At 39.8% G+C, this 27,169-nt stretch overlaps 2 protein-coding genes across 4 annotated transcripts; one reads left to right on the plus strand and one right to left on the minus strand.

Moving 5' to 3' along the window:
• Positions 1-504: 504 nt before the first annotated feature.
• On the minus strand, positions 505-22,581 carry LOC119727711 (protein-glutamine gamma-glutamyltransferase K-like). 3 transcript variants are annotated; one of them, XM_038199729.1, is made up of 16 exons: positions 22,568-22,581; positions 12,718-12,894; positions 11,587-11,769; positions 10,604-10,852; positions 10,238-10,356; positions 9,069-9,176; positions 8,272-8,446; positions 7,393-7,531; positions 6,938-7,041; positions 6,339-6,475; positions 5,656-5,767; positions 4,950-5,122; positions 4,642-4,750; positions 3,665-3,825; positions 2,604-2,740; positions 505-1,827 (listed from the first exon to the last, which is right to left on the minus strand). In XM_038199729.1, the coding sequence occupies exons 2-16, from the start codon at positions 12,878-12,880 to the stop codon at positions 1,683-1,685; spliced, it is 2,214 nt and encodes a 737-aa protein (XP_038055657.1). In that variant the 5' UTR covers positions 12,881-12,894; positions 22,568-22,581; the 3' UTR covers positions 505-1,682. The 3 variants fall into 3 exon arrangements, with proteins under 3 accessions (XP_038055657.1, XP_038055655.1, XP_038055656.1); XM_038199727.1 differs by lacking the exon at positions 22,568-22,581 and adding an exon at positions 16,727-16,908; XM_038199728.1 differs by lacking the exon at positions 22,568-22,581 and adding an exon at positions 14,034-14,161.
• Positions 18,116-26,778, plus strand: LOC119727709. The gene is made up of 12 exons (XM_038199725.1): positions 18,116-19,017; positions 19,434-19,554; positions 20,268-20,441; positions 20,914-21,048; positions 21,412-21,552; positions 22,133-22,519; positions 23,119-23,345; positions 23,764-24,202; positions 24,593-24,859; positions 25,041-25,243; positions 25,648-25,779; positions 26,467-26,778. Exons 1-12 carry the CDS (start codon positions 18,676-18,678, stop codon positions 26,608-26,610), a joined length of 2,712 nt encoding a protein of 903 aa, XP_038055653.1. The 5' UTR covers positions 18,116-18,675; the 3' UTR covers positions 26,611-26,778.
• The last annotated feature ends 391 nt before the right edge of the window (positions 26,779-27,169 follow it).

Below are 27,169 nucleotides of genomic sequence, written 5' to 3' on the forward strand. Positions count from 1 at the left end.
TATCAATTTCTGAACGCTGATCGGCCGATCAGCGTTGGAAACAACTGGCTTTTTTTTTCAAATACTGGCCCTAATTGACCATCGCACTTGTTTGCAATCGATTACAAACCTATGAACGGGTACGAGCCAGCTAGAGTGGTTCCCTGACCTTACAATTCCCCAATGTATGTAAACTGCTCTGTTTCTTCTTATATGGAGTCAGGGAACCAGACTACAGGAAAATGATCGTTTTTCTTGATTTTTATAGCATTTTCGAACCCAAAACCTCAAAAAAGTCAGTGTAACTATATTTTCTATATATTTCCAACCCCCCAATTCCACCCATTTCTGAAAATTACAGCAAAAGCAAATGATGTATATTCCCTTTAACAAAAAAAGGAATGCAAATTAGTGCAATCGACCTTTAAACCAGCGACAAGCTATCATGTGCAATAAATGCATTACATGTGACCAAGTATTTGTCATTTATGTATTACGGAATTTCCATTTGCGTAGTTTTTTTCCCCAAAAAAAGTCTTTCAGATTTTCTACTTCTAACGTAGTTCTCTGATCATTTTTTAGGGAAGTTTAAAAACCTCAAGAAATAATTTTCACAAGTTTATCTACACTAACCCTCACTACATCATGTACCATTATAAAAATCTCACCATAAACAAATACCACAAAAATCAAAATAAAGAAACACTATCAAAAATTTACCCCAGTAGGAAACTGGTGAAATTTCATCAGAGCATAAGAAAAAGATTTTACTATACTATAAGAATATAAAAAATTCCTGTGCAAAAAGTGCACATTTATATTGGTAAAAAGTGCCCTGCACATTTCAGGTCAAGTCAAAAATTCCATAACCCAGTTAAAATTACATCTTGCGTGTATCCAAAACTTTAAAATGTGCTCATAAAATGCTACCCGACTTTTATACTCAAAAAATTGATTAAATTGTCTGAAATTTTCTTTCTCATAATTACTTGCAAGACATCAAAAGGAAAAACAAATATTTGACATGCTCAAGAACAGCACCCAATGCCATGGATTATTGTAGGGAAAGAATGTAGCATCCAGATGCCATTTCAGCGGTTGTGTACAATGTCAATGGAGACTCAAGAACATTTTTCAAAGTATTTTTAGCAAAATTGGAAGTGTTTCTCAGTGCCAGATTTATCTTTTCAACTTTTTTGCAATGACTGATCTTCATTGAGATGATATACGATTAAAAAAGTGGCGCTGGGATGCAACATTCTGTAGTAACCATGGAATTCTGCTCCTGTGACAGAATTAACAGAAAAGAAAACCAGTACACACAAAATGTACAAATGCAGCTTACCCAAATACCTTGCTTATCCGTGAACTCTTAACAAATTTCTTCTGGGTCAACTTCCTAGAGCTTTTTGGCTTACATATGGGGTACTCTTAAATTTGAGACGGAGGCCTCATTTCATACAGCTGTTAGTAGGAATATCTTTTGCATTTCTAGAAAAATTAATGGATTTAAGAAATAATTGTTTCTTTCAAAATTTATGTATTTTTTTATGAAAACCAGTTCAAAGTGATATATATGAATTTTCAGCCAGCAACCCTTTTTTTGTTTTTGAGAGCAATTGTTTCCTGTGATTATCAAATATCCTTGCCCAGCTAGCTCCGTGAAGCTTCTGGTTGGATAAATGCCGACCTCGCATAGCAAATTAAGCACTCTTGACATTGAGTGTGACATGGGCCTTGACACCGCTGAGCTGCGGGGAACTAAAGCTGACGATGAGGTCACAGGATCCAGCAGTCTTGGGCGTCAGCTGCACTCGCTGGGCCATCTTACCGTTCACTGGAACATGTCTGTCAAGAAACAAAAGAAATATTGAGGACAGTTGCAAATATACAGATTGGTAAGTAACAAATAACTTTTTTACATCCTTCACTATCTGGCACCCCAATGGCACATTGCTTCACTAACAGTAACACTCGTGAACTAGTCGGCCACAAAAATTACAAAAGAGATTTCAATTCAATTCACACAGTGCAACCACAAAATCCATCTACCAGGACCATTTTTTATGTAAAATTCTGGATGGAGTGCTGTCAAAATCTAGGATATGAGAGCCCAATTAATAAGATTTTTTTTTTAGTACATGAATCATTCAATTCATTCACGTACTTTTCAAGTTACGGAATTTTAAACACAAACACTGTTTTAAACGTCTGTCCACGGATCACAAAAAAGGTAAGTGTTCTTTCAGCAAACCAAAAACAATTCATGTACTCTGTGGACAGAACTTTCAAAACGGTTTTTGTGTTCAAATTCCGCAACTTGAAAAGTACATGAGTGATATTCTTGTACTAAAAGAAAGCTTATTAATTGGGCTTTCATATCCTAGATTTTGAAAGTGCTACATGCAAAACTTCATTAAATAATTGGTCCTGACATTTGGGATTCTTTTTTTTTCACTCATCCTGAACAACAAGTTGACCTGCTTGGAGAAGTAGGCCTGCTCAACAAAACTTTGCAACCTAGTGCTTGTCAAGATTCATAGCATGTTCCAATGACATTTACGAGGATACATTTTAAATAATTCGGCATCATGCGCATGATAAAAGTTTTTTTGAAAACTTACGGAGCTTTAACCCGTTTGGCGCCCTCAATGATGGACCCCTCCATGAGCAGGCTGCAGTCAGTCAGTGGGTACGGCAATGGGTTGGTCAGCGACACGATCGCTGTGAACGGCTTGCCACGCACAATGGGCCCCTCCGTCTACAAAGACAAAAGAAAACGTAAGAAACCCGAAGAAGTTTTTCTTCATTTTTTTTTTTTATTTGAGCTTTCAATACAACATGGTTAGGAAATGACTATCATGTTACATGTGGTTCGAACACTTTAAGTGAAGACACAAATAGCTCAGCACTGTGTTATATAGACTCCAATCTTTAGACAGAGTAAACATTGTTTTGAAAGTGCTAGAAAATACCAAAGTAGCCAACCACAAAACTTAACTTATAAAAATTGTAAGTTTTCTATTCCAAAATATCATTCTAAATATTGAAACAGTTTAAGGGAATCTTTTTATGTTCATCATGTACCTGATGTTGCTTAAAAATGGAGGAAGATATTTTTCCTCCCAACAATATTATTATGGAACAAAACTATCAAACGTTGTAAAATGTGCTTGAAACTGAAACACTTTCTTTTGATGCTCAGAAGGTACAACAAGACTGTTTGACGAGCTTAAGTACCCCCAGTCAGCTGAGCCTAGAAGGCGGGATGTTGAAAAGCCCTTACTTGGATTTAGACAAATCTTGGCAATTGTACACTCACAATACCCCCTTCAATGGACAGACCACTGTGCACGCTAGTGTACAAAGCAACTGCCCTGTGACGATTATCTGAACCAAGCCAGCACAACGTTTTTCACCATTGAAGGGGGCCTTTGTGATAACATTGTTAGCATGATCGGATTTGTCTATCCGGTTCGTTAGTGTGACGTCATCTCAATTCAACCATGCGTTTTTCACAAGGTGTAGCATAGGATGAATGGAACCGGAAGTAACCGCAACTCGTGCATTTATCCAATGGGCACTAGTAATCAGTGGTGCATGCGCGTAGCGTGACGTTTTTACTAACAAACGGGATAGAATATGAGGTATGCAAGAAGTTGTCATAGAAACACAACAAACTTACCTTGACCTCCAGGTCGGGCTTATCAAGCACGGCGTCATACTGCCTGCTGAATGGTTGCTTGGTCTCCTTGACGGAAGCCATGATGAAGAAGGTTACGCCGGCATAGTCAGTGAGCTGCGGCAGGTAGTCAGACGCTGGTACAGTCACAGGAATCACTCGGGCTGGAATTCCAAAATGTATTTTTAACAAAAATATTTACCATCTTTTCATTTTCTTAAGGAAACGAACCGTTTTCTACTGAAACTGTAACTAAGAACAAATTCTCGACAACTTTTACGTTCTTAGCAAAATCAAATGCAAACCAATCAAACAAGAGCATGGATTGTGTAACATTTTTGCTGGCAACCTATCTTCACTGAGCTAAGACTTTCTGTTTTTAGCAGCTTGCACATAAATGTGTTGAACGGCTTTAGAAAACTGGCCCCTACTGACCGCTCATTAAAGCACATAAACTTTACTTTCAAAAAATGAGAATTTTCCCAAAGTGTTGTATCCATTCCATCCCAAGTCTTTCCACAAGAACAGTCACAAGCAAGGGGCAAACAATATGACAAAGAATTTTTCTTAACATTCATTTGAATAGCTAGTGATTTGCATTGAGACTGAAGGACTTGTGATGGACTTGTGATGGACTTGTGGTGACTTGTGATGGGCTTGTGATGGACTTGTGATGGGCTTGTGATGGACTTGTGATACTTGTGAAGGACTTCTGATAGACTTGTGATGGACTTGTGACAGACTTGTGATGGGCTTGTGATGGACTTGTGACAGACTTGTGATGGGCTTGTGATGGACTTGTGAAGGGCTTGTGATGAACATGTGATGGACTTGTGATGGACTTGTTTTGACTACAACACTGACTATTTTCAAACACTACTGATTTATCTAGATCAGAGTGACCAATCAGCATTTAGAATTCAGTTATTTAAGCTACAGCACCTTATTAGGTGCATGTACGCCTTTACAAGCATACTTACTTTCCTTTGCCTTCAGTGGCAGGGTGCCATTGTAGGACGACACCTTAGCCTTCTTAACACCTGTGTAGTACACGGTGTTTCCTGTCACACCCAGAAAGATGTTACGTGTCTGCATCGAAAGATGAAAAAGTGCATACAATCAACCATCTCTCAATTTGAACACACGATGGACTTTAGCGCAGGATTTGTCAATTCCCTATTCTTCATACTTTTCAGTTAACATTACATGAATTGTTTCTCTTGTTTCTCTTATTAATTTGGATTGACATTGTCATCAATATTACTACATTTTGCACCCATCTCCTTACCTGCTGTGACTTGTTCACCAAAGTGATGGTGAACTTGATGTCTTTCCCAATGGGGAACTCCTCCGCCATATCCACGTCAAAGCTCACGTCACGGACGAGGTTCTTGAGAATTCTCTTTGCTTTGCGTACGTGACGGCTGGCCTCCCTGACGGCGATGCGCTCCAGCTCCGTTCCTAATACACATAAAAAAAAATGACAGAATTACACGGATATAAAGTTTTAACTTTTGCCAGAAGCTTTTCAATAATTACTCAGCTGGTAAGGAATGATCTGGAATTAGAGCATAAAGGGACGAGATTGCCCATTTAAATAAAAAGGTCTAAAAAATTGGATGATAGGTCTGAATGACGCAATTTTTGTACAATGGTAATTTTTTTTTCACTCGGATTCGAAAAGTCTCATTTTAGACTAAAGTTTGATAAAATATCACGTCCTTTTTTCACATAATTTGTTTACAAATTTTTACCGGGGGGGGGGGGGGGGGGGGGGGGGGGGGGGGGGGGGAGAGGGGGGGGGGAGGGGGGAGAGGGGGGGGGAGGGGGGGGGGGGGGGGGGGGTAGAAGCACCTGTACAGTAAAACCTTGGAAATTCTGGGTTTCAAAGTTCTGGTTCTAAAATACTGAAATCATGGCAAATACTGACAACAAAAATCCTGAGATCCCATCTTTATGTTCTACTGGAATATTTAGACAAATTGTCAACGCACCTTCCTTGTACTTGTACTGCTCAGTGATGTCCTCACGCTCAAATTTGCCGACAGCTTTGGTGCTGATCTTGCAACCGACATCATCGGAGTCAATGTCTATGACCTCCGGGGCCTAGGCAAACATCCAAGATAAAACATGAAACAGGAAGAATGTTGTTGCATAATTTACAGAATAGAGACCGAGGAGGAAAAAAGTCCCATCTAGGGTCACTTTAGGCTGTGTTGTTAAAAAAAAATTATGCAGATTACATTGCATGTGTGCTAAGAAAACTGCACCAATTTTTTTCTGGACAAAGATTCTGCTCAGTTTACGCCCATACATAAATATCTACTGCTTTGTTATATGCATGGGGCCAATTTCATAGAGCTGCTTAAGCACAAAATTTGCTTAAGCACAAAAACGTCTTGCTTAATAAAATCAGGTCACCGGCCAAAACTCCATGCGATTGTTATGCTAAGTAAACAACAGCTAAATACCAGTCACAAGCAATGTACATCACATGGAGTTTTGGCCGGTAACCTAAGTTTACTAAGCAATGTTTTTTCGTGCTTAAGCAAATTTTCTGCTTAAGCAGCTCTATGAAATTGGGCCCTGATCCTTAGTTTCTGCTTCCGTTACCGCACTGATATTAATGGCCCTTATACTAAACTACTGAGTCCCACAGGTAACCGAGATGCCATACCTTTCTAGATTTCGTGAAGACCTTCCAGTAGACTTTTTCAGCGTTGACCTCGGCGAAGGCAAACTTGGTGTCATACTGCATGTACACGTGACCCTGCTTGATGGCGCGCAGAGAGGTAGGTCCCATGCAGTACACACCTGTATCAGAAATGTAAAAATAAAAACAAAAATGTTAACAAAACAACCTCATTTTGATCAGAACTAAGCAAAAGCAATTAGCTTACTTGCAGACCAATGCAGAGGCCCCCTTCAATGTGGAGAGCATTGAGCTTGCTATTGTTCAGATAATCTGCCTTGCACAGTGCCTCCGCCATTCAAGGGGGCCTCCGTTAATGTATAGTGACATGGTGATCCGATTGCTCTCTAGTTTCAATGAAAACCACCTTTAAAAATCACCTCAATGAACGCCATGTGTTTCATGGTTATATACTTATAGGGTAAAACAGTTAAAACAAGGACTGAAAAGTGGCTAGCTCAAAGACACAAGAACCTCTTTTTTGAATGAAAGACTTTCTTTTTGGAGAAAGAGCCAAATGAATTTGCAACCACCAATAGTACGTCAAAGCTGATCAAGACAAGGATTGAGACACTTTGGATTACCGTTGCTTGTTTCCTGTGGAGTTGCATCCACGGCCTGCCAGCCCCCATAACCCTCCTCCAGATCGGGCCTGGCCATCCAGCAGTCATTCCACACGTGGAAATTCCTGATTGATAATACAAAATAAATTAAAAACGAAAAAAAATTTAATCCATTCAAGTCTAAAGACGGTGAACTTGAAAATGTGCAAACGTACAATTTTTTAAGGAAACAGCCCTTTCTGTAAAAAAGAAAGTAAACATTTGGTCTTCAAGTATCACATGTGGAATCTCTTCAAGAGACTGAAAAAAATTCCATCAAAATTTCAAAGGTGATTTACAGAGATCATCACTGATCCCGAACAACAAAACATAATACAGTTGACAAGGCACTTCACAAAAATAACTATAAAGAAACAATATAATAGTTTTTTCTCTCTGACTGCTTTGGCAGATACTGACTTCAGTGCCTTACATACCAGATACTATCTTCGTCATAGTCATCCAACGGTTCCGAGTTCTCATCGTAGTGGTAGTCAAGAGTCAGGTTGCCATCGGTGTCGTGAGCCGAGGCGAAATTGGTGATGGTCCTGGTGGGTAGACCCAGACTTCTGCACACTAAACACAGATAAAATAAAAAATCGTGTTTCTTTGGAGCTGGTAAATCACTGTTCTATTTCTTCAAAATTATCTAACTTATCTAAGACCATAACCCCTGATCTTACAAAAAATACTCTTAAAAGAATTTTCAATATGTTTGTTTGATATAACAGGAAGAAAACCTTCTTTATTCTCGTATTTTTGGTATCTGCATCCCTCTAAAAGAGAGCTCTCATTTTGCGCACAAATGAATCCACCCTGCGAGAGCCGAATTGTTGTCTATCAGTTAATAATTCAATTTTGTGAAGAAATAATTCAAAAACTAAATGATGGTGGATTTTTCGTTCAAGGTGTAATTACTTTTGTATTTCTAGGAAAAAGGCCATTTAAAAAAAGGGTATTTTTGAAGGTGAAAATTGAAAATAGTAAAGCATTTTTTCAAAATAACAGAAAACCATCATCGTTTCCTGCTGTAATTATTTACACTTATTGGCTAATTTTTACTTCTGTTATTAGTCACTTAGCATATTTTTAAATTTAACATGACCTGGATCAAACCAGCTTTCAATGTAAACAAAATATTGTCACTATATTTTCATTTTAAAGTCAAAAACAACTTGCGCCGACAAACTGAACCAAAAGAATAGTTTGGTTTCCAAAATGTTACTAGCTTAATCAAGAAAATCCTAAAGCTAGCCTGTGAGTATTTTCGTTCTGTCGGTTGACTTAAAACAGTACACATCTAAAATCTAACTTACGTCCAGTGAGCAGACTTCCGAACACCCAACACTGGCCGTATTTGACCGATTCCCGAGTCTTCATGTACTGGGACAAGATGGCGATGCTCCCAGTCCAGGTGGTTGGGGAAATCCCGTCGTCATACTCCCCATCCCATCTTCCCACGAGAACCCCGTCATCATCTTGGGCATTGACCTGGTGAGACGTCAAAGACGAGAGAAATATAAAGTGATAGAAAACTGACAAGCGCAGATGGGGTAGGCAGATTTTCACATTGAAAACTGCAAGTATTCTTGCACTGTTTTAATGGGGATGAATACTGAAGGATTATTTGGCCGGCTTGTAGTATCATTCTTTCTACCATGGCATCTAAAACAAATCCAAGAATCCAAGATCTCACTTTGTCACCAAAATATTCCCATATTTCAGCAAGAGAAAGCCCCTACAGGGACTGCAGACAAATTTTGAGGCTGGACTCTCATTGATTTTTTCAACCTGTTGAGCACTGCTGTCCTCAACACCTACATTTTGTGGTGCAAACTGAACCCCGAGTGGTCTAAACGGAAGATCAACAGCTGCCACATGTTCATGGCAGACCTCATCAGGTCTCTCGTGAGGCCGCAAATCGACCTGCGAGCAGCTCATCCCATCGGGCTCCACCGGAAATCACCATTGCCATGGCGTACCTTGACATCCGAGTTAAGTACAAGACGAAACTGGCAAGGCGTAAAACTTTTGACCACTGTTGTCTCCTAGTTATAATCTCAATTAGGGACTTGAATTGTAGTTTTGTAGTTTAAAAGACTAGGTCACTTACCAAGGCAGATAAAACCCTGGAAACCTGAATGGGGCTCTTGCGGCTAGAGTCGGGCATGCCAGACTTCTGCAGCAAATACAGGGCACAGTCCAACGACATCTTCTCAAACTGTTAGAAAAAAAAAGGAAAGCCAGCAAATTAACGTTGTCCGCATTTAGCATGAGAAGAGCTAAAATTGAAAAATTTGCATTTTGCGTGAGACAAATTAGGATGATAAGCTTAATTGTTGTTCATTATTTATTTAAAATTGGAGAAAATCCATAAATATAGATTTTTGAAGAAGTTGACCAAGTAACCAGGCCCAATTTCATAAAGCTATCAAGGTGAAAATACTGGTTAAAAATATGTGTTATACCAGTAAAGCAAAATAAATAATATAACTGTTAGTTTGTAATGATTTTGCTTGCTAATATTTTCCGTGCTCTGCAATTTCCTGTGTTTATCAAACACATAACATTGGCTCTGATATCAACCTTATCACTTTAGGCTTGTATTAGCTCCGTTAGATTGAAGTTAATATATAACATTTAGTTTTGCTGTAATTCTTCAGAAATGGATGGATTTAGGGGTAAGTATTTTATAGCAAATATTGTTACCCTGACCTGTTTACAAACAAACAAATGATATTACTTAAAGGAAATATACATCATTTGCTGTTGCTGTAATTTTCAGAAATGGATGGAATTGGGGGGTTGGAAATATATAGCAAATATAGTTACACTGACTTTTTTAGGTTTTGGGTTCGAAAATGCTATAAAAACCAAGAAAAACAATCATTTTCCTGTAGTCTGGTTCCCGGACTCCATAAAAGAAGAAACAGAGCAGTTTACATACATTGGGGAATTGTAAGGTCAAGGAACCAGTCTAGCTGGCTTGTACCCGTTCATAGGTGTGTAATCGATTGCAAACAAGTGCGATGGTCAATTGGGGCCAGTATTTGAAAAAAATACAGTCTTTTCCAACGCTGGTCAGCCGACCAGCGTTGGAAATTGATACAAATTAAATACCACTTTTCTTGAAAATGACAGTATACCAGGTGCCATGATTTTACAGGATGCTTTACACTGTCATTCACCAACAGTCCAGCAAGGTATTTCAAAATGATATGGTAGTTTTATTTTTTGATGTTTGCAAATGTTGTATTTTCCCTTTAAGAAGTATGAACATACCTGCCCGTAGTTCCATGGGGATGAGCCAATACGATACTTGGAACCGTAGAAGTACAGGCTGACTTCACCCATGACGTACTCCTGCCGTTTCACCTCATCAGCCATATACACCCCATCATCTGCAAATGTATCGAGAGGAAAAGGTCCTCAAACATTACTGTAATTCCAGCAGGACTCAAACAGCCTGGAAACTATATTACTTGATATGGACAGGAAACATTTCAAACTTTCCAATTCTATAACCAAATCTAGGTATCTTTCGCTAAGACAACCCTCTCCTATATACAATTCATTATTTGAGCCTTAAAAATTTCAACCATTTTTTCTTTAACTTATTTTTCACAAAATACAATATGAAATTTGTACCTTTACACCAGGCGTTGAACAGCATGACAAGCTCCTTGGGAGATTCATACTCGTATTCGTCCCCGCCGCTCGTCGTCAAGATGTACAGATTGTAGTAGCCAATCAGAGCCTCCGAACTACAGAAGACCTTCAGCGTCACATTGGCTCCTTTGGCACTCTCCACCTTAATGCCCCAATCGTCGTGGTCGGGGGCTGATGTTACCACGGGGGCCACACAGCGAGTGCCCTTGGTCACGTTGGCACGGCTGCCTGTGATAGAAAAAATATAAAATGAAACACTGTAATTAATAATGATTATAATATACAGATTCTTATAGCACTTTTAACTAAGATCAAAGCGGTTTACATTATCATATTTATTGGCTGTATCCAACTGTGGATGTGTGAGTGTTTCCTATTGGTTTGTATACAATGCCTTATGAACTTGACCATGGCTACTGTACATGGCCCGTTGTCGTAGCAAATATCGCTACATGGTAGGGCCTTTAATAGAGGGATGCAAAATGTGAAGTTACTGTGAGAAATATTGCATAAATTTGGTACCAGTTACTCTCAACAAGATTTGTGGTGTTTGACCCGCAGATCTAAGCTGCCTGTCTTTTCATGGACACTGATGTTTCAACTTTTCAAACAACACAAAGAATGTGCCATTGTTTTACTGCACGGCTAAGTATTAAGCCAATAATCCCACAGGGAGTAAGCCTTCAGTGTAAGAGGATTATCTTTGACGTTTGTTTTTCCATTTTAATCTGCACAGACAGATTTAGTATTAAAAAATTTACATTCAAATGAGGCCGAAACCCTTTAACTTTTTGAAACTTCAAAATAGGTTTAGTGTTAAAGCTCTTTACAGACAGCGCACAGATTTTTGAACAACAGTAAAACATTGTAATGTAAAAGAAAAAACAACACTTTTAAATAATTTTCTTTTAAATTCTGGTAATCGTTTTGACAGCTTCACAATTCGGCTGGCTCCTTCTTACCCATTCGTAATTCCAATACAAGTTCATCGGTACTCGGCTTGAAGTCTCGGTCAAACTTGACATTGAGGTGGAACGGTTGACCACGACGCAGGACCAGATTGTCAACCTTGTACTTGCTGGTCTTATGCTCCTGCTGGTTTCGCTCAACACTAAGATCCACAGACAACACCTTGAGTTGCGTCTCTGAAACAAAAAAATTACAAAATTGGATTAGATTTTCATAAACAAATATTATGCATAGACCCACTCAGATTTAGTATATGAATGGAAGGTTGTGTGATCACTGTGTGTAGAAACTTGAGTTTATGCAAACTTTAGAGGCATCAATTTTAAAGGCATGCCAAATATTGTCAAATCAATTTCACTGGAGCCTTGTTTTAGTTCAAAGCTTTTTCTATAATGGGCATCTCAATTCACCATAGATCTGGAACTGCAAGTTTAATCTGACCAGATTTTTGGTTAATTTGTTTCATTTCAAAACGTCCTTTTTGTACGAACAAAAAATCTGATTTGTTTCATTTTTAAAGAGTAGGCAAACAGCAGGTATCTTCACAAACTCTAACTTGGGGTTCACACTTTCTTTCAACATTTTGAAAGAGTTCGAAAACAATCATGAGATTGTTTTCTTTTTTACTGTTATTGAGAGTAGTTTGGCAGGTTTTTTTGGGGGGGTGGGTTGTGTCTTAATGACATTTTGTAGCCTTTGTTTTGCATTTCATTTTGTCAAATTTTTTTGTGTTCACTGTAAATTATATTTTTTGTTTAGGTTTCATGTTACAATTTGTAAAAGATTTTGATGTGTTTGTTTCTAATCCAACCACTTCTTTTGTTGTTTGGTTGCAAATAAATAACATTAATAATAATAACAATAATAATGCATGTCTGATATTCAATTGTTTCTAAAACCTGGATTTACTCATAAATGTGGGTGAAGGCCACAGTTCATAATTCACGCAAATGCGAAGTGAATGTGATGTCACGAAACATTTGCCGCGAACTTTGAAATGAGTTATCTTTTGCAAATTCCCATAGCAAATACTTGCCATGATGACGTCACAAATTCGCATTTGCCTTCGCATCGAGAACGAAACCGCCTTAATGTATTAACATCTGATTCCATTGGAAACTCACTTTTTTCTTTCAGCGTAGGCAGAGTCAGTGGTGTCGCGGGTACGTAGCGTCGCCCTTCGGTGCGCGTCGTTTCCCGTTTAGTCTTGCGTGCATACGGCTCAAACCGGTCGGTGTAGCCGAAGCGGGTAGGGGCGCTGCGGGTGCGGGTGGATCGACGAACCATTTTGGACGATTATACTGCACACGTGAAAAGGGAGAAAAAGAATTTAAGACACAAGTTATAGTCTTTGCCATAAAACCCAATACATTCACTGACATTGGGCAGTAACTAAAAAGTTGCGCAACATGATTTACAAGATTTTGTACAGTGGCCTTTTTCCATTCATTTGTTAATGGCATTGGTGTGAAGTGAAAAAAAAGAGGACATCAGCTGATCCAAGGAAAATTTTTGTGCCTGTAAATTGAAGAGGCTATAGCATTGGCTGTTGAGTAAAACTTAGCTTACTTTTGACCTAAGTCAATGGGGTGAAATGGGTTCAAGTTCCAACAAACAGTAGCTCAGAATGTGGCTGTCTGAGGCATGAAAAAATGGTGGTGAGTAAAGGCAAAAGTCATCATATGGAAACTTCCTGTTTTGAAAAAAAAAAAAAAAAAAACAGATCCAACAGATAGGTACGGAGTTTTCCCCCTTTTTTCATTAATAGACTCATTTTCTTGGATGAGACACTTGAAACTCAGACTATAAAACTAAAAACTCAAAATGCATGTCTCCAAGGGTTGAACTTAAAGAAGCCAACAATTCATATTAGAAAATCAGCAGTGTCTGTTGGATTTTTTTTTTTAACAAAATCATTTAACACCAAAGAAGAGAAGTTTTACTGCAACAGTTGCGTACTTTTTAGTTCAGTAGAATTCACACTCAACGTTTGTTGGATTTTCTTAGATTGTGCTCACAGAAAACCTGAATTACGAAAAACCATGAAGCTGAACAAATTTCAAACAAACAGAAGTCTTTATAGCAGAAAAATCCTTCATAGCCTGAACAATTCATGTAGGTGGATCGTGCAACTTTGCGTGACCTCCCTTCAATGTGGGGTGAAAACGAAGGCTTCAAAATGTAGCTTTCACTACGTGAAGGTTGTTACCATGCCTAACAATGGCAGCGACCATGGGGAACCAAAAGTGAAGCAAATGTTACATCCTCCTACATACATATATATCTGAATAGCTTAACAAGTCAAAAAACCAAAACGTTCACAACATTTTATTAAAGAAAGAAAAAGCGTGGGATCAAAACAGTTAGATGACGTCATGCAAACTACAAAACGGACACATTTCATAAAGATATCAGCCATTCAATAAGCAAAATAACTTACATTGCGCAAAATACTGTGTGCCTTTGGCAAGAAATGAAAAAAACTTTGAAGCAGAGAGAACCACGCCACCAGCCTTGATGCCCGACAAGCAGAGATGCAATAAAGCCAGAACCAATGAAGCAAGGATGCTACCCCTATATATTTTCAAAAGCCTTGGGGCTTAATGTCTCACAATAGCCAACTGGAGTTGCATAGACTTATTATAGCTGAGCTGGCTTTGCTCCCGCTTTTGTCCATGTTAGCCTTTGGTTTTCATTCAAATGGTTATAGAATAGGGAAGATATACATGTAGTGTGGGGGTGGGGGCTGACAAAGAAAAAGGGGGTGGTTCGGTGAACTGGGAAGAGGATATGCATCTTCCTTGAAACTGAAAAGAATAGGAAAGGATGCAAAGGCTGTTCTGAAAGAACAATCAATATAGGGAGTCAAAATCTAAATTGATTAGGAGAACACTGAATTCCTCAAAGATGGGGCTTATGAAGAAAAAAGCAATCAAGAGATTATGAAAAGTGGGAGTCAAACTCCACAGGAGACATTGAGACTGTAGGAACGGTAGGAACCACAATGAATGTGACCTGGTTCATCAAAACCAGTTGGTCCAGATAACGATCCAGCTTCAATAACAGGTGCTAAGCACATCATCTAAATCTGCTTTTGCCAATTTTGTTAAGACTGCAGGCAGGGAGCACAGTATAAAACAAGCTAAGTTATTGGGGGGAAAAATCTGCTTAAAACAGCGACTCATACATTTCAAATTATTGGATTTATTGTAGCTTGTCGTCTACACCGTGAGATATGCTAGAATCAAACCATTTACTCCCTAGTCATCATTTTACCAATCTATGCGCGCTAAGATATATCACTGGAAACAGAGTGCAAACAGTTTTTTAAAAAACAAAACTTTTCACACAATTTCGGTTGCAATCTACAGGGAAATAAACAACCACACGATGAATTGTTACTTTTTCAAACAGCAGTTTTGGACAAATAAGCCTGGTATGATTCTTTCAGCTCCAACAGTATCTGCACAATGCACCTTGCTGCAGCAATTCTCCAACTTAATTTACATGAACTGCATGACTGCCTCACCTTAGATTTGTTCTATATGAACGTTTTGCCCAACCCGACTAACTGACTGACTAGTCACCAGAAACAACCTTTTCACAATCACAGTAGAGAATTTCTTTTCTAATTATCCAACACAATAAGAGAGTATACCTGTCGCGGAAAGAATTTCCACACCAAAAAAAATGCTGAAGGACATCAAGCATCGATTTGCTTTCAAAACTGGCAGCGCGTAACATCCTGTGAAACGTTAGATTAATAGATATGGTAAATAAAAGACTTTGCCATAGCCTGAACAAAAAATTAAACACCATGTATTTGTAATGCTGTCAGCTTCTCCTGTACATTAATAATAAATGGCACATACTTACTTATACAGATCAGTAAATGCACACTACATTCACCTTGAACAAAGATTTATGAGACAATCAAATAAACACATGTCCATGTCATTCAACACTGTCCATGTCGCCTTAGCACTAAACAAACACAGTTGATATTTTTTTCATGCCTGACAAGTGCATACTGTTACATACAGAGGTATACTATAACCCAAGTTGATTTAAGGAACAAGGGGTCAAGGGTCAAGGACATAATACTAGATTTTGGCGGTTAAGGTTCCCTCAAACACACGTGCTCGTTGTAAATCACTGTTCGAACTTTTCTGTCTAGTAAAGAATAACTGCATTTATCAAGTCAATCTGTTCCATTAAATTTTTTAGCTATTGTACAATTGTAGGCCAATATGTAAGCCCTCAAAAGAAGCAACAGTCAGATTACAACAAGCTGGATCTGTGTGCTTCAAAAAGCTTAAAAGAGGATATGTTTCCTTCTTTTTTAGAGCAACAACATTCATTCTTCTCGGAGTCTGAGTAAATGTATTTCAAGGGATCTTTCAGTACAAAACCTGGTGTTTCTAGCACCTGGTCAAATGGCCTTCCATTTGTTTTTACAACTCAGGCAGATGATAATGTAATAAAACATTTATCTAATGTGATCCTGCTTATTTAGTCCCCCCCCCCCCCCCAAAAAAGCCAGGTCATGTACTCACGGTACTAGAAAAATGGTGAGGGATGGGAACAGGAAAGGCCTACTGCATATTACATGCATGGAATGCCACAGTTATTAGCTTGCAGTTTGTGGTCATGTTGTGGCGGCATCAGGGAATTATATGACCACAGTTAGTTTATCTTCGAACACATGCAGTCAAGTCTGTTCCTTGCTCTAACTTCCTCAAATAAAGAAAACATATACAATGTAGTAGGGCCGTTTATAGCTCCATCATGCTAGTACTACTACTACTACTACTAGGCCTAGTAGTAGTACTTACTGTTTCAGTCTCTTGCCCCTGCTTTATTTTTTATAGTATTATCATTGTGAAATATAAATTAAAGATCGAGGGGAAAAGACCGATGGTAGTGTCAAATGTATAGTCCCCCTAGTGCCTACACCTTCGAATTTGCAATGGCCGATTGGCCCACCCGACAATTTGGTTCTTGGTACGCCCTTTGGATGGAAAGAACACATACAACATGTAGGCTACGAAACTAGACATTATCATAATTATATAAAGCACACGGGAAAACTCCGAACATGCCGAACAAAGTATGAGGCCTAACTTCACTTACCGATTTACCAGGAACACAAACAACAGCTCTGACCACGACTGTAATCGGAATCTGTGCAACTAGGTAGGGGACGCGATGTGTAGAAGACTACACGTATATCCCAAGGGCAGCCTAAAAGTAAAGTTGTTGTGAACAAAAGGATTTTCGCGCCAAACCTAATGTTGTGCACACGTACCACGCCTACGCGAACACCACGTGTCCATCCCGGATATTCAACTTCCTCGCCAGGTCATGTGTAGAGATTAGACTAGATACAAGTCCACCAAGGCCTCTGGTCAACTATATAAGTATGTTAATAACCGATAACTTAGAAAATATTAAACTTTGTTGTTGTATTCTGAAAAGAAAACATTTTAATTGGGTAAACACTTTCGTAAAGTAAATTTCTGTAGACTAGGGATAAACAATGTAGATTTGTTGGTTAGGTTCAAAATGATAATTAAAAAAAAACATTATTAAGGGGCCAGGGTGCCACAAAGTACCATCAAAATACTTTCACGTTTCAGAAGAATATCTTCCAACAATGATTTTCATATTAGTACAAACTTTTGTTTGTGGTATTTCTTCTGCAAAGACATTAGGTGTATCACTGTCTCTAGTGGTCAAATCCTGGATCGTCATCAGACTGATGACGATCCAGGATTTGACCACGGCACTAGAGAAAACACTTTTTTTTCCTTAAATTTTTAGGAAATAATGAAAACGTTGCGTATCTCCCTGTTGCGCCGTCATCCACACATATCTTTTATTTTTAATATTACAATGTGGAAATAGTCAACGACATAGTATAGTCCATCCCCATCTTTGAAAAATAAATCTCCAGCCCCCCCCCCCCCCAAAAAAAAATGTATCCGCGCTTGGATTTGGTAGTCTCATGGTCAACAGGAAGACTAGCTTCGCCAACAGTTGATTCACTAATGATGATAGAGGGCGCTATACTGATTTTGCAGTAAGCGCAGCATGCACTCGTGATCTGATGCATCTGAAACATTCTGGGCAAACCATCAAGGCCCCACTCCCGAGTCTCCCACGGCGTAAGGCGTTCGATCGATATACCATTAAAAGAAACCCATCCCCTAACAATCGATATACCCTAGCAAGTCTAATTAATAAATCATGACGAATGATTTATAAATAGACCATTGCCTGTCTTCTTCCATGCCATATTTATTTTACTTATTTCTTTCTTTTGAAATATTGAAAGATCCCAAGAAGTTCAAGTTCCGGCCGAGGTCAATTCAGCAAATAAATACTCTCTCTAGCACACAAGTCATTGAAGAAGAAAAACGATCATCTGAATCGTTTGAAGACTTTTTTCGTCCAAAAATCGATCGATCCACACTGGGTCTGACCGTCCTTGAAAACACTTTTGATCGAAGATTCGACATAGCCTGGTCCAATCCAAAGACTATAAAGTTGGCTATCCTGTGCGATTGGAACTGTTCATACCAGATTACCTCATTTTGTTGAGCAAAAGTGGAGTTGCACGCAATTTCCAAAGAGGGTTGCCCACAAGACCGTGACACTACTCTTATATTAGTCTTCAAGTTTTACTTTTGCAAGGAATAGTTACGGGTCACCGTTACAAAGTTATACCGAAAACAGCGCAGATGATCGGATGGTGATACTGTGTCATTAGGAGGAGCGTTTACCAGAAGCTCTGCCGTGAAGACAAACAAAATGGTCCTTCGCATCGTCTCGTCGACATAGATGTATTGAGCTGATGGGAGAACTACAAATCCACGATACGTCTTTGCGTTTTTGTTTCGCACTCAAAAGATTGCATGCCCCAATTTCGTCAAACAACTTTCATGAGCAGAAGATAAGAGTTGAGCTATAGGACAGTTATCGGAAATCGCTGTATATTCAAGAAACTTCCCCAGTCATTTGACTGGACTAAATTGGTGAAACCTTCAGATTCAAGAACAGCTTTGATAAATCAATTTATCATGATCGTCAAGATGATTATGCTGTTGTCCATCCTCCTCTTACTTCCTCTTCCCGCATCCACCTCACAAGGAACCACCATCATGCGAGGCATGAAGAGCGAGTACGGGTTTATGGAGACGGCGCGCTTCCCGGACTGCGGGGTAGGGGGCTACGGAGCGTTCCTCAACACCACCGCCTACAGCCGGGGAGAGTGCGGCATTAGATGCCTGATGGATGATGACTGCCTTTCCTTCGAGTGGGGCGAGGAGAACTCGACATGCAGTCTGTTCGAATACGCTGCGCTGCCGCATTTGAGGCCAAAGATGGGAATTGTCTTCGTTGACAGCGTCGACCCGAAAGTGGTAAGTTTTCAGGTTTGCTTTTCCTGAGCTTTTTTTTATAAGAATAACAAGATCCTGATTAAAAGCTTTCTTTCTCGATGACAAAATACAGGACAGAAAATACGCAATAGCGCATTCTTTTTCAAAATGTTTCTTTTATATTTATTTTATCTTCTTATATTTTGTGATAATAATTATTACTGATGTCGTTATAATTGGTGTACATGCACGTACGTGGGATGTTTTCTGATTGTTTGCGACTATTTTTTTGTAACGTAGCACTCGGGAGAAAAAACAGTTTTCACCGTTATCAATGACGACAAAGCGATGGACATAATATTATCTTGCATTAAAACGGGGATACGTCATTGCTGTCATCAAAGGGACAACATTTTTATATATATTTTTTGGCTCTGAGGTTTATTATTTTATTTCAGGGTGAGCAGCACCCTTGCGAGGACGATCCCTGTCTGAGTGGGAATATCTGCACTGAGGAATGCCACCCAAATGGCTATAAATGTCAATGCCCAGATGGGTTACAAGGAGATTTTTGCAACGGTAAGTTGCCCAAAAATTTTGGAGTAGTCGATTTTCCGTTGTTTTTTTTGGTAGAGCGCAGCTGAGATCACAGATTTAAAGGTGTACCGCCGTCTGGGGATCGCCAAAGTTAGTCGTTCAAAGGTTTAGGTCACATAAAAGCCGCATTAAAGTGCTTGCATCTCCTGAGAAATGTGTAAAATCCTTTTAGATGAAATTCGATGCTGCACCAAATTTTGTTTTGCTTGTAGGCTTATAATTACAGTAGAATTCCCGTTAAGTCGAATCTCAAGGGAATGGTTGAAACATTCGAGGTATCCGAAGTTGAGTTAAGCAAAGCTCCCGATTTGTGTATGTCATTTAACATACATGAACATTATATTGGAAGTGTTATGACTACCTTATATAAATGCATCGAATTTTCATGATTTCCAGCCAAACACTCCCTGTAATGCAGCGTCATACAAGGTTTTCTTATTCACTCGAAATCGATTGAAGGTTCCTTCCCGTGATACAACAATCATTTTAAAGCTGGAAAAGAAAAAAAAATACTGGAAAATTTAGATTTTGCATTGTTTTAAGGATTTTCTTTTAAGAAAAATCTGATCTGCCGCACATGCATGGGAACTGGCCGTCGTTCAAATTCGGCGGCACTTCATTTCTTTATTGGAATAAAATAATGTCTATAAAATATTTGCCAATAATTTGACTGATTTTCTTTCTTTACTTTGTAGATCTTTCGCCAGTTGATGGAGGCTTCTCTCGGTGGGGCAACTACTCCGAGTGTTCCGATGTTTGTCGGACCGTCAGCTACCGCAACTGTAGTGATCCTTGGGTTGTGGCCGATGGCAAAGACTGCGTGGGGCCCAACACGCGCGAGACAAGCTGCGACGTTCAAGATTGCAACGGTAGGCCTAAGAAGCCGCAGAACATAAGCATGGATTTTGTTATCCAAACGATAAAGGTCTCATTAAACTAAAGATCGTTCCCCGTGCTATTTTCGAGTTACATCTCGAAATATAGACTTGCTTTTTCAATTGCTGTATTTGCCTAGAAATACAAAGAAAGTTATTCACTTTTGAATGAGACTCCAAACGAAAAGAATCCACCGGCCTTTAGTTATTGAATTATTTATTCACAAAAATCGAATTATTGGCTGCCGGAAAGGTTCATTTGTGCGCATATTGATTTATTTTTGTCAGAGTGTTGCAGACACCAAAAATCGGAAAGAATTTTTTTCGCTAAAACAAAAAATACAAATTCAAATTACATAACGAGATAAAAAGCCATGTTTGAAGAGCATTAGAAAGGTATGTTTCTCCACTGTTTCAGATAAATGAAAACTTCTATTTATTCGTTTTCCTTCATTTTAACTCGCAGTATCTCCCTACATGGGCTGCTATGAGCACAGCACATTGGAGGCAGACTATGACGTTGCCTTGGTTACCACCAGTAGCAACATGGAAATTCCATTATGCAGGGAGGTGTGTGCAGACAGTGGCTACAAATTCGCAGGTAAGTTGTCTCATTGGCAAAGTATTTCCAAGCACAAAAACATCCCCCTCACTCACTTCGTGGACATAGCTCAAGCATAACAAACTAAAAGGCTAGGGACTCCTGAAGATATTAGACGCTTTTCAAGACCAAAGTATTTCAGGGAAACTCACAAATTCCGATCTAAGAAAAGAGGAGCTTTGGAGAAAGATAACTGCTATTTCTTCCATTAAAATTTGATGTCATTCCCATGGTAACTAATTTGATGCATCAGCCTACTCTTTCTAACAACTTAAAAGGGTTTATTCAGAAAATAATCCTACTTTGTGTGTTCTCTTCGCAGGAAGATGATTTCATTTGATTAATTCCTCTTTTTTTGGCCAGCTCTGAAGGGCCAGAAGTGTTATTGTATTCGCAGCATGCAGGCCACGGATGCATTCGATGAGTCGCAATGCTCTACCAACTGCCCTGGTGACTCCAGCCAAAAATGTGGGGGAAGTGCCTACTCATCTGTCTACAGTGCAAGTAAGGGGAGCAGTGAATTCTATTGTTTTTTTTTGGGGGGGGGGGGGTTCATGTTCTTTTGCCAACCAAAAAAAGGCCTACTCAACAAGAAAGAAACATGCAATTAAAGAGAAAGATGAATCTCCCAAGATTTTGATTGACTTGAGATAAATCATTTTAAGGAGTATATAAAAAGCAGTCAAGAACTCCATGAGTTTGGGTTTGTGCTCAGCCAGCCAGAACAACAACAACAAAGTACACAACAATGCAAACATTAATAAAATTATATGAAATAGATTGGTATGTTGTTCCCTTTGTTTTGGGGTTGTTGTTTTTTTGAGAAAATGTTAATATAACCAGATGATTGATACGTTGAAGGACAAAAATACTGACATGACTGATGTTTGTGCACTGCTGATAACAGAGTTAATTAAGATTCCAAAACAAAGAGAAAAAAAATCATCTTATGCAACTGTAACAGTCATAACACTCTACAAAACAAAATCTGAGATTGTTTAAGAAATATATTGAGCATTAAAACGAATAATGCTGTTGAGAATTTTGTTTATCATCTGTCCCCTGACAATTTTTGGTTTACTAGGTTCCTCCTCCACCGGCACATCCTACAAAGGCTGCTTCTCTGGCTCAATCCAAGACCCCAAAGTTATCCAAACCTACAGCCCGAGCGCAGCTAGCTCGCCTTCAACAACGCCATCGACCGGCAGCGCCACTACCCCCGAACCCCCATCCACCACCCCAGCCTACCCGGGCCTGACTGCCCGTGAGTGTATGGAGGACTGTCGCACCTACGGGTATCTCTTTGCATCCCTCTTTAACGAAACCACCTGTAACTGCCACAACTCACTGGAGGGAATGGACATGAGTTATACAGAAGGAGCCTGTGACATACAGTGTCCTGGCGGAGATGACCAAGGGAAATACTGCGGTGGAAGCAGCGGTTATTCCACATTTCGCATGGACATCGAAGGTACGTCCCAATGCAGTATGAAGCTTTCGAATGTTGTGGCATTCAGACATTGTGCAAAAAGGCAACTACATGTATTTCGATTTGTTGCTGGGTAGAGAGTACAACTTGGGCAAAGTTTGATAAACAATTTCATCAAGTGACTATCTCGGCAAAAAGAAACAATTCTGAGAAAATCCAGTGGTATCACTGCTGGACATATGCAGATTCAAATAATTATACCAATTTTTTTTTTTCCAGTAAACCACAAAAAGTGAAACTAACAAGGTGTATTAAAAAAAAAATAATTTGAACAAATAAATTGACTGGAGCGGGGTTTGAGCCTGCTACTTCAGGTCAAGGTTCAATCTTACATCTCTGAGTGATCTTCAACAGCCTTTTACAGGGATTGAAGCATTTACAATATTTCTAGCTCGGTTACTTTGAGCATGATCTCTGGCCACGCAGCATGTATTACTTTCAGAGCTTTTGACAAGCGTTCTTAGAAAACTGAATATGCCAGAAACCTCATTTTACCAAGGACCAAATTTTCTTTCTTGCAGGTCATGATTTCACCTTGCCATTGATTTAAAATTTTAACCTTTTAACCTTTGATCCCTCAGACACAGAGTTTTGGACTGAGTGGTTCAACTTTGACGCTCCCTATAGTGATGGTCACGACATCGAGACCACAGCAGAGGTGCATGACACCATGCCTTGGATATGCACCAATCCGCTGGACATAGACTGCCGCAGATTCGACGATGTACCCTACAATGAGACCGGTGATAGCTTCAATGTTGCATGTACACTGGATGGAGGAGGCATCAACTGCACGCAGGACCTGCAGGTAAATCTGTCTCACTGACGGACTCCCACTTGTGACTTAGACTTGTCTGGGTCCGGCTTGCCTAGGCTTGTTTAATTATCAAATGGTCTGGACCCAGACCCACAGTACGGGCTGACAGACCATCGTGGAAACTTGCAATTTATGGGCAAAGAATTTTTGGGTGACATTAACCAAAATACCACTATCTGTGGACCAGCACAAAAGATTTTCAATAAAAAATTATGACAAAGTGTATCACTGGACGATAGCAAAGCACTAATTACTCTGAAAAAAACCCTGTTCAAACAAGAACATGTAATACATAAAATATAAAATAAATAAATAAGTATAAAATTTAGATAATTATTCAATTGCGATGTAAGAGAGCATCGACTTAAACATTCAAATGTCAAGAGCTGCTTTTCATTTCCCATACAAGGTATATTATGTCAACGTGACTTTCAACGTGTCGGACTGGCGTCTGTTGGAAATTGAGGAATCGTACAACGCCACTGAGCTTAACTGTGAATGGATCCCTGCATCAACCAATGAAACCATGAATGCAACCATGGCAAATGCAACCATGACGAATGCAACCATGACAAATGCAACCATGACAAATGCAACCATGGCAAATGCAACCATGATAAATGCAACCATGACAAATGCAACCATGATAAATGCAACAATGGGGAACAGCACACTGATGGGCACCAACGGGACAGGTACCAGTCAAGGCTACCTGGTCTGTAACAACCAGACACTAGTGCTGGAACGGAATGTGACCGTGAACGAGACATTCTTACGACTGACCTGGAGATTGGATAGGATGTCACCACAGTGCCAGGACTACAAGTTCCGCCTCAAGTGCAAAAATGGTCAGTATCCAAGTACTCCTTGTAGCAAAGCTTATAAAGTTCATCCAGGTCTAGGTACAAGACTGAGCATGGTAAACTGATTACTAACCCCTGCTCAAAACAGAGACTGGGTACCACACTGGGCCTTGGTTGTAAAGTATGTTATATACCTTCTACAAAGCTTGGTCCAGCTACCAGACCTGTTCTGTAAAGTCCAGTTGGTACTTGTATTTAGAGTTCATGATTAAAATGTTCGCATGAAAAAGTCATTTGCCACACAAAGCAACACACTGCATGCTGGTTGGGCAAGCTTGTTCCAATGTAATTTGACAAAGGTTGCACTCACAGGGGTTAAGTTAAAGCTAAAGTCACCAAATGTTGGATTTACATTCTTAAATTTGCCTTCTGTAGAACCGGAGAAGATGATTGGCTGCTTTGAGGCCGGGGATGTCAACGACACCTTCACAGCAGCCATTGGCCTGGACATTGCCAACTGCAGCAGCCACTGCAGCAGCCTGGGCTACCCGCTGCTGGGCATGTCCAGCGAGCTAACCCGCTGCTACTGCGGCAGCTCTATGAAGAATAACAAGGCCATCGCCAGCCAGTGCTTCTATACATGCGGGGATGAGAATTATCCGTGTGGAGGGTCAGGAAAGCAGTCTGTCTACTATACTGGCGGTGAGACAAATTTGTCCTTAATCCTTACTCTTTGAACATAATTTACTGTCATTTCCATGGAGGGGTGCAAATCTTTCCACTGTGAGAAAGAAAAGGCCACTCAGGTGAGTGCCACAATTTTTTTAACCTCCACATTCACCTCCAAAATATCTGCAAGACTTTAATCTTTCTTTGCTTACAGATTGTAACCTGCCCTTTGGCATCACCAAGAGTCAGATGTCTGGTACCCTGATGCATAACAACGATGCCACAGACGAATACGACCTGTGGTTTGATGCGCTTGACCAGAACCCGACTATTGAGTTGAGTAACTTCACCAACATCGGGGTCAACATCCCCTTCCAGCTGGAGATTGATCTGGGACGCGTGCGATCGTTCAACAGGGTAGGTTTGTCTTTCAGAGTATGGGAACACTGTTTGCAGTAACTATATCCTACAAATTTGAAATTTACCACACGACCACATCCGTGATTGTAACAGCTCTGTGCATCAACGGTAGAGGGCCCTATAACCTCCATGCGAGAGCCCAGCTGATGGCACGTTGTGAGTCATAGTTGTCCTCCAAATGCAAGCAACGCAGAGCAGAGCTTCAACTGAAATGTGCATGATCCTGTGTCGAATTCTCTAAACAGCACATCTGAACATAGACATGGAAAACTTACCCAACAATGTTTTTTGCAAATTGCATGAACACTACCAAAGGCGTATGTACACACACACACACAAGTCTCCAAAACTGAAACTCATAAATACTGAATTGCAAATAAGTTAATATTTTTTGTTTATAGATGGAGACCAAAGGAATGTACATCACTGGTATGGAAATGATGACAGGGGCGACCCAATTCAGAATTGGGTACAAGTTGGACCCGAGTCACGACACTGAGCTGCTGACTGACAAACAGACCTTGACAGCAAAGGTAAGCACAGCATTATCAAAGCTGTTCAAGAGCGCAAAGTGACCAGTTGTACATTTGAGCAAATAACCATATGTACAGTTTAAAGCTTTGCATGGTGCAGGGCAACCAGCTCTCACGCTTTGAACGTGAGACTCACGCATTTCAGGTTGTTCTCATGCGCATTTGGGATTTCTCACCCTAAAAAAAAATAATAAACTTGATCATGATGTTTAAATGATGATCTTTTACTCAGTTAAAGTGGTCAGAAATTGCCTCAGATCGCACCACAGAGCGTAAAGAATCAGTTTTTTCCAGGCCCATCAGCGGGCTCTGAACCAATGCCGTTAGGGCTCCGCGTTTCATACTTCGCCCTTCGAGCTTAGCACTTCGTCCTTCGTGCTTCGAAGTTATCAGCCCTGTGTGGTGGAATGTATAAAAGTGAGAAGTTTGCGGTACACCATGGAATTGATCTTTTCTGTGAAAAAAAGTGTGGTTCTGAAAAGAACCAATGGTGAGAAGTGCTCACAAATGTTTCAGAGAGCAAACTCTGTAAAAACTTACCACTCCATCATACTGTAGAGTCAAAGACAAGTACATGTACTTTCAAAATCGGCTGTCCAAAAACACCTAAGCAACCCATCGACAAGATTACACTTGACAAGTTCTATTTCCTCTCATATTCGTAAATTTGTTTGTGTTTTCATTCAGGTTTTTACGGTGTCCTCCTTATCTGCTACTACCTCTCATGCCTTGGGACAGCTGCTGACCACACGCCATGTCATCATCTATGTAGACGACTACGACATGTTTCCTGGGTTCAAACTGGAAATGTACGGGTGCACTGATGCCTAATTGGACGTGGATGCTTAGCCTGAAAACTCCTATCAGCATTTTTGAATCGAGAAGGTGACAATGGTTAACAATGAACATTAGCATGGAAGGTTTTTACATTAAAAATTCATAGCAAGTGTCTGGTAGTACTAGGTTAAGTCATAAAGTCAGGGCGGGTGGGGTGGTATAAAGGGGAGGGGTTCGAGTCTAAGGTGTGTCAAAGGCATGCCCTGCTGGGGGGAGGGGACAGGGGCATGCCTCCTGGAAAATATTGAAATCTAAGAAGCTTTTTCTGTATTCTAAGGCAATTTGACAAAAAAATTATGAACAATAGCATTCGGGGGGGGGGGGGGGGGGAGTGTTTAAAACCCAACAACCCCTGCTAGATCCGCTACTGGACAGTGATAATCAGTGATAAACGTCGGTGCAGGGCAAAACCTAATTTGATAAATCATTTTGACATGTTTGTGGTTCTAGAAACCTAATTTACACAGTGTTTCTAAAAGTAAACAAAGCATTTGAAGTTAGTGATTATTCCTGGACCCACTCTTTTGTTTAAACTGTTTTTAACACATAAAAT

Source organism: Patiria miniata, unplaced genomic scaffold (genome assembly GCF_015706575.1).
Source record: "Patiria miniata isolate m_02_andy unplaced genomic scaffold, ASM1570657v1 HiC_scaffold_20, whole genome shotgun sequence".
Taxonomy (NCBI): domain Eukaryota; kingdom Metazoa; phylum Echinodermata; class Asteroidea; order Valvatida; family Asterinidae; genus Patiria; species Patiria miniata.

Bases quoted from the DNA above. Each gene is read 5' to 3' on its own strand.
- LOC119727711 (XM_038199729.1), bottom strand. From the start codon at position 12,880: ATGGTTCGTCGATCCACCCGCACCCGCAGCGCCCCTACCCGCTTCGGC. The intron at 3,826-4,641 runs GTAAGTATGCTT...TTGGAATTCCAG, and splicing joins GCCACTGAAGGCAAAGGAAA to CCCGAGTGATTCCTGTGACT. The intron at 1,828-2,603 runs GTAAGTTTTCAA...GTTTCTTGACAG, and splicing joins GCCAAACGGGTTAAAGCTCC to ACATGTTCCAGTGAACGGTA.
- LOC119727709 (XM_038199725.1), top strand. From the start codon at position 18,676: ATGATCGTCAAGATGATTATGCTGTTGTCCATCCTCCTCTTACTTCCT. The intron at 23,346-23,763 runs GTAAATCTGTCT...TTCCCATACAAG, and splicing joins ACTGCACGCAGGACCTGCAG to GTATATTATGTCAACGTGAC. The intron at 25,244-25,647 runs GTAGGTTTGTCT...TTTTGTTTATAG, and splicing joins GCGTGCGATCGTTCAACAGG to ATGGAGACCAAAGGAATGTA.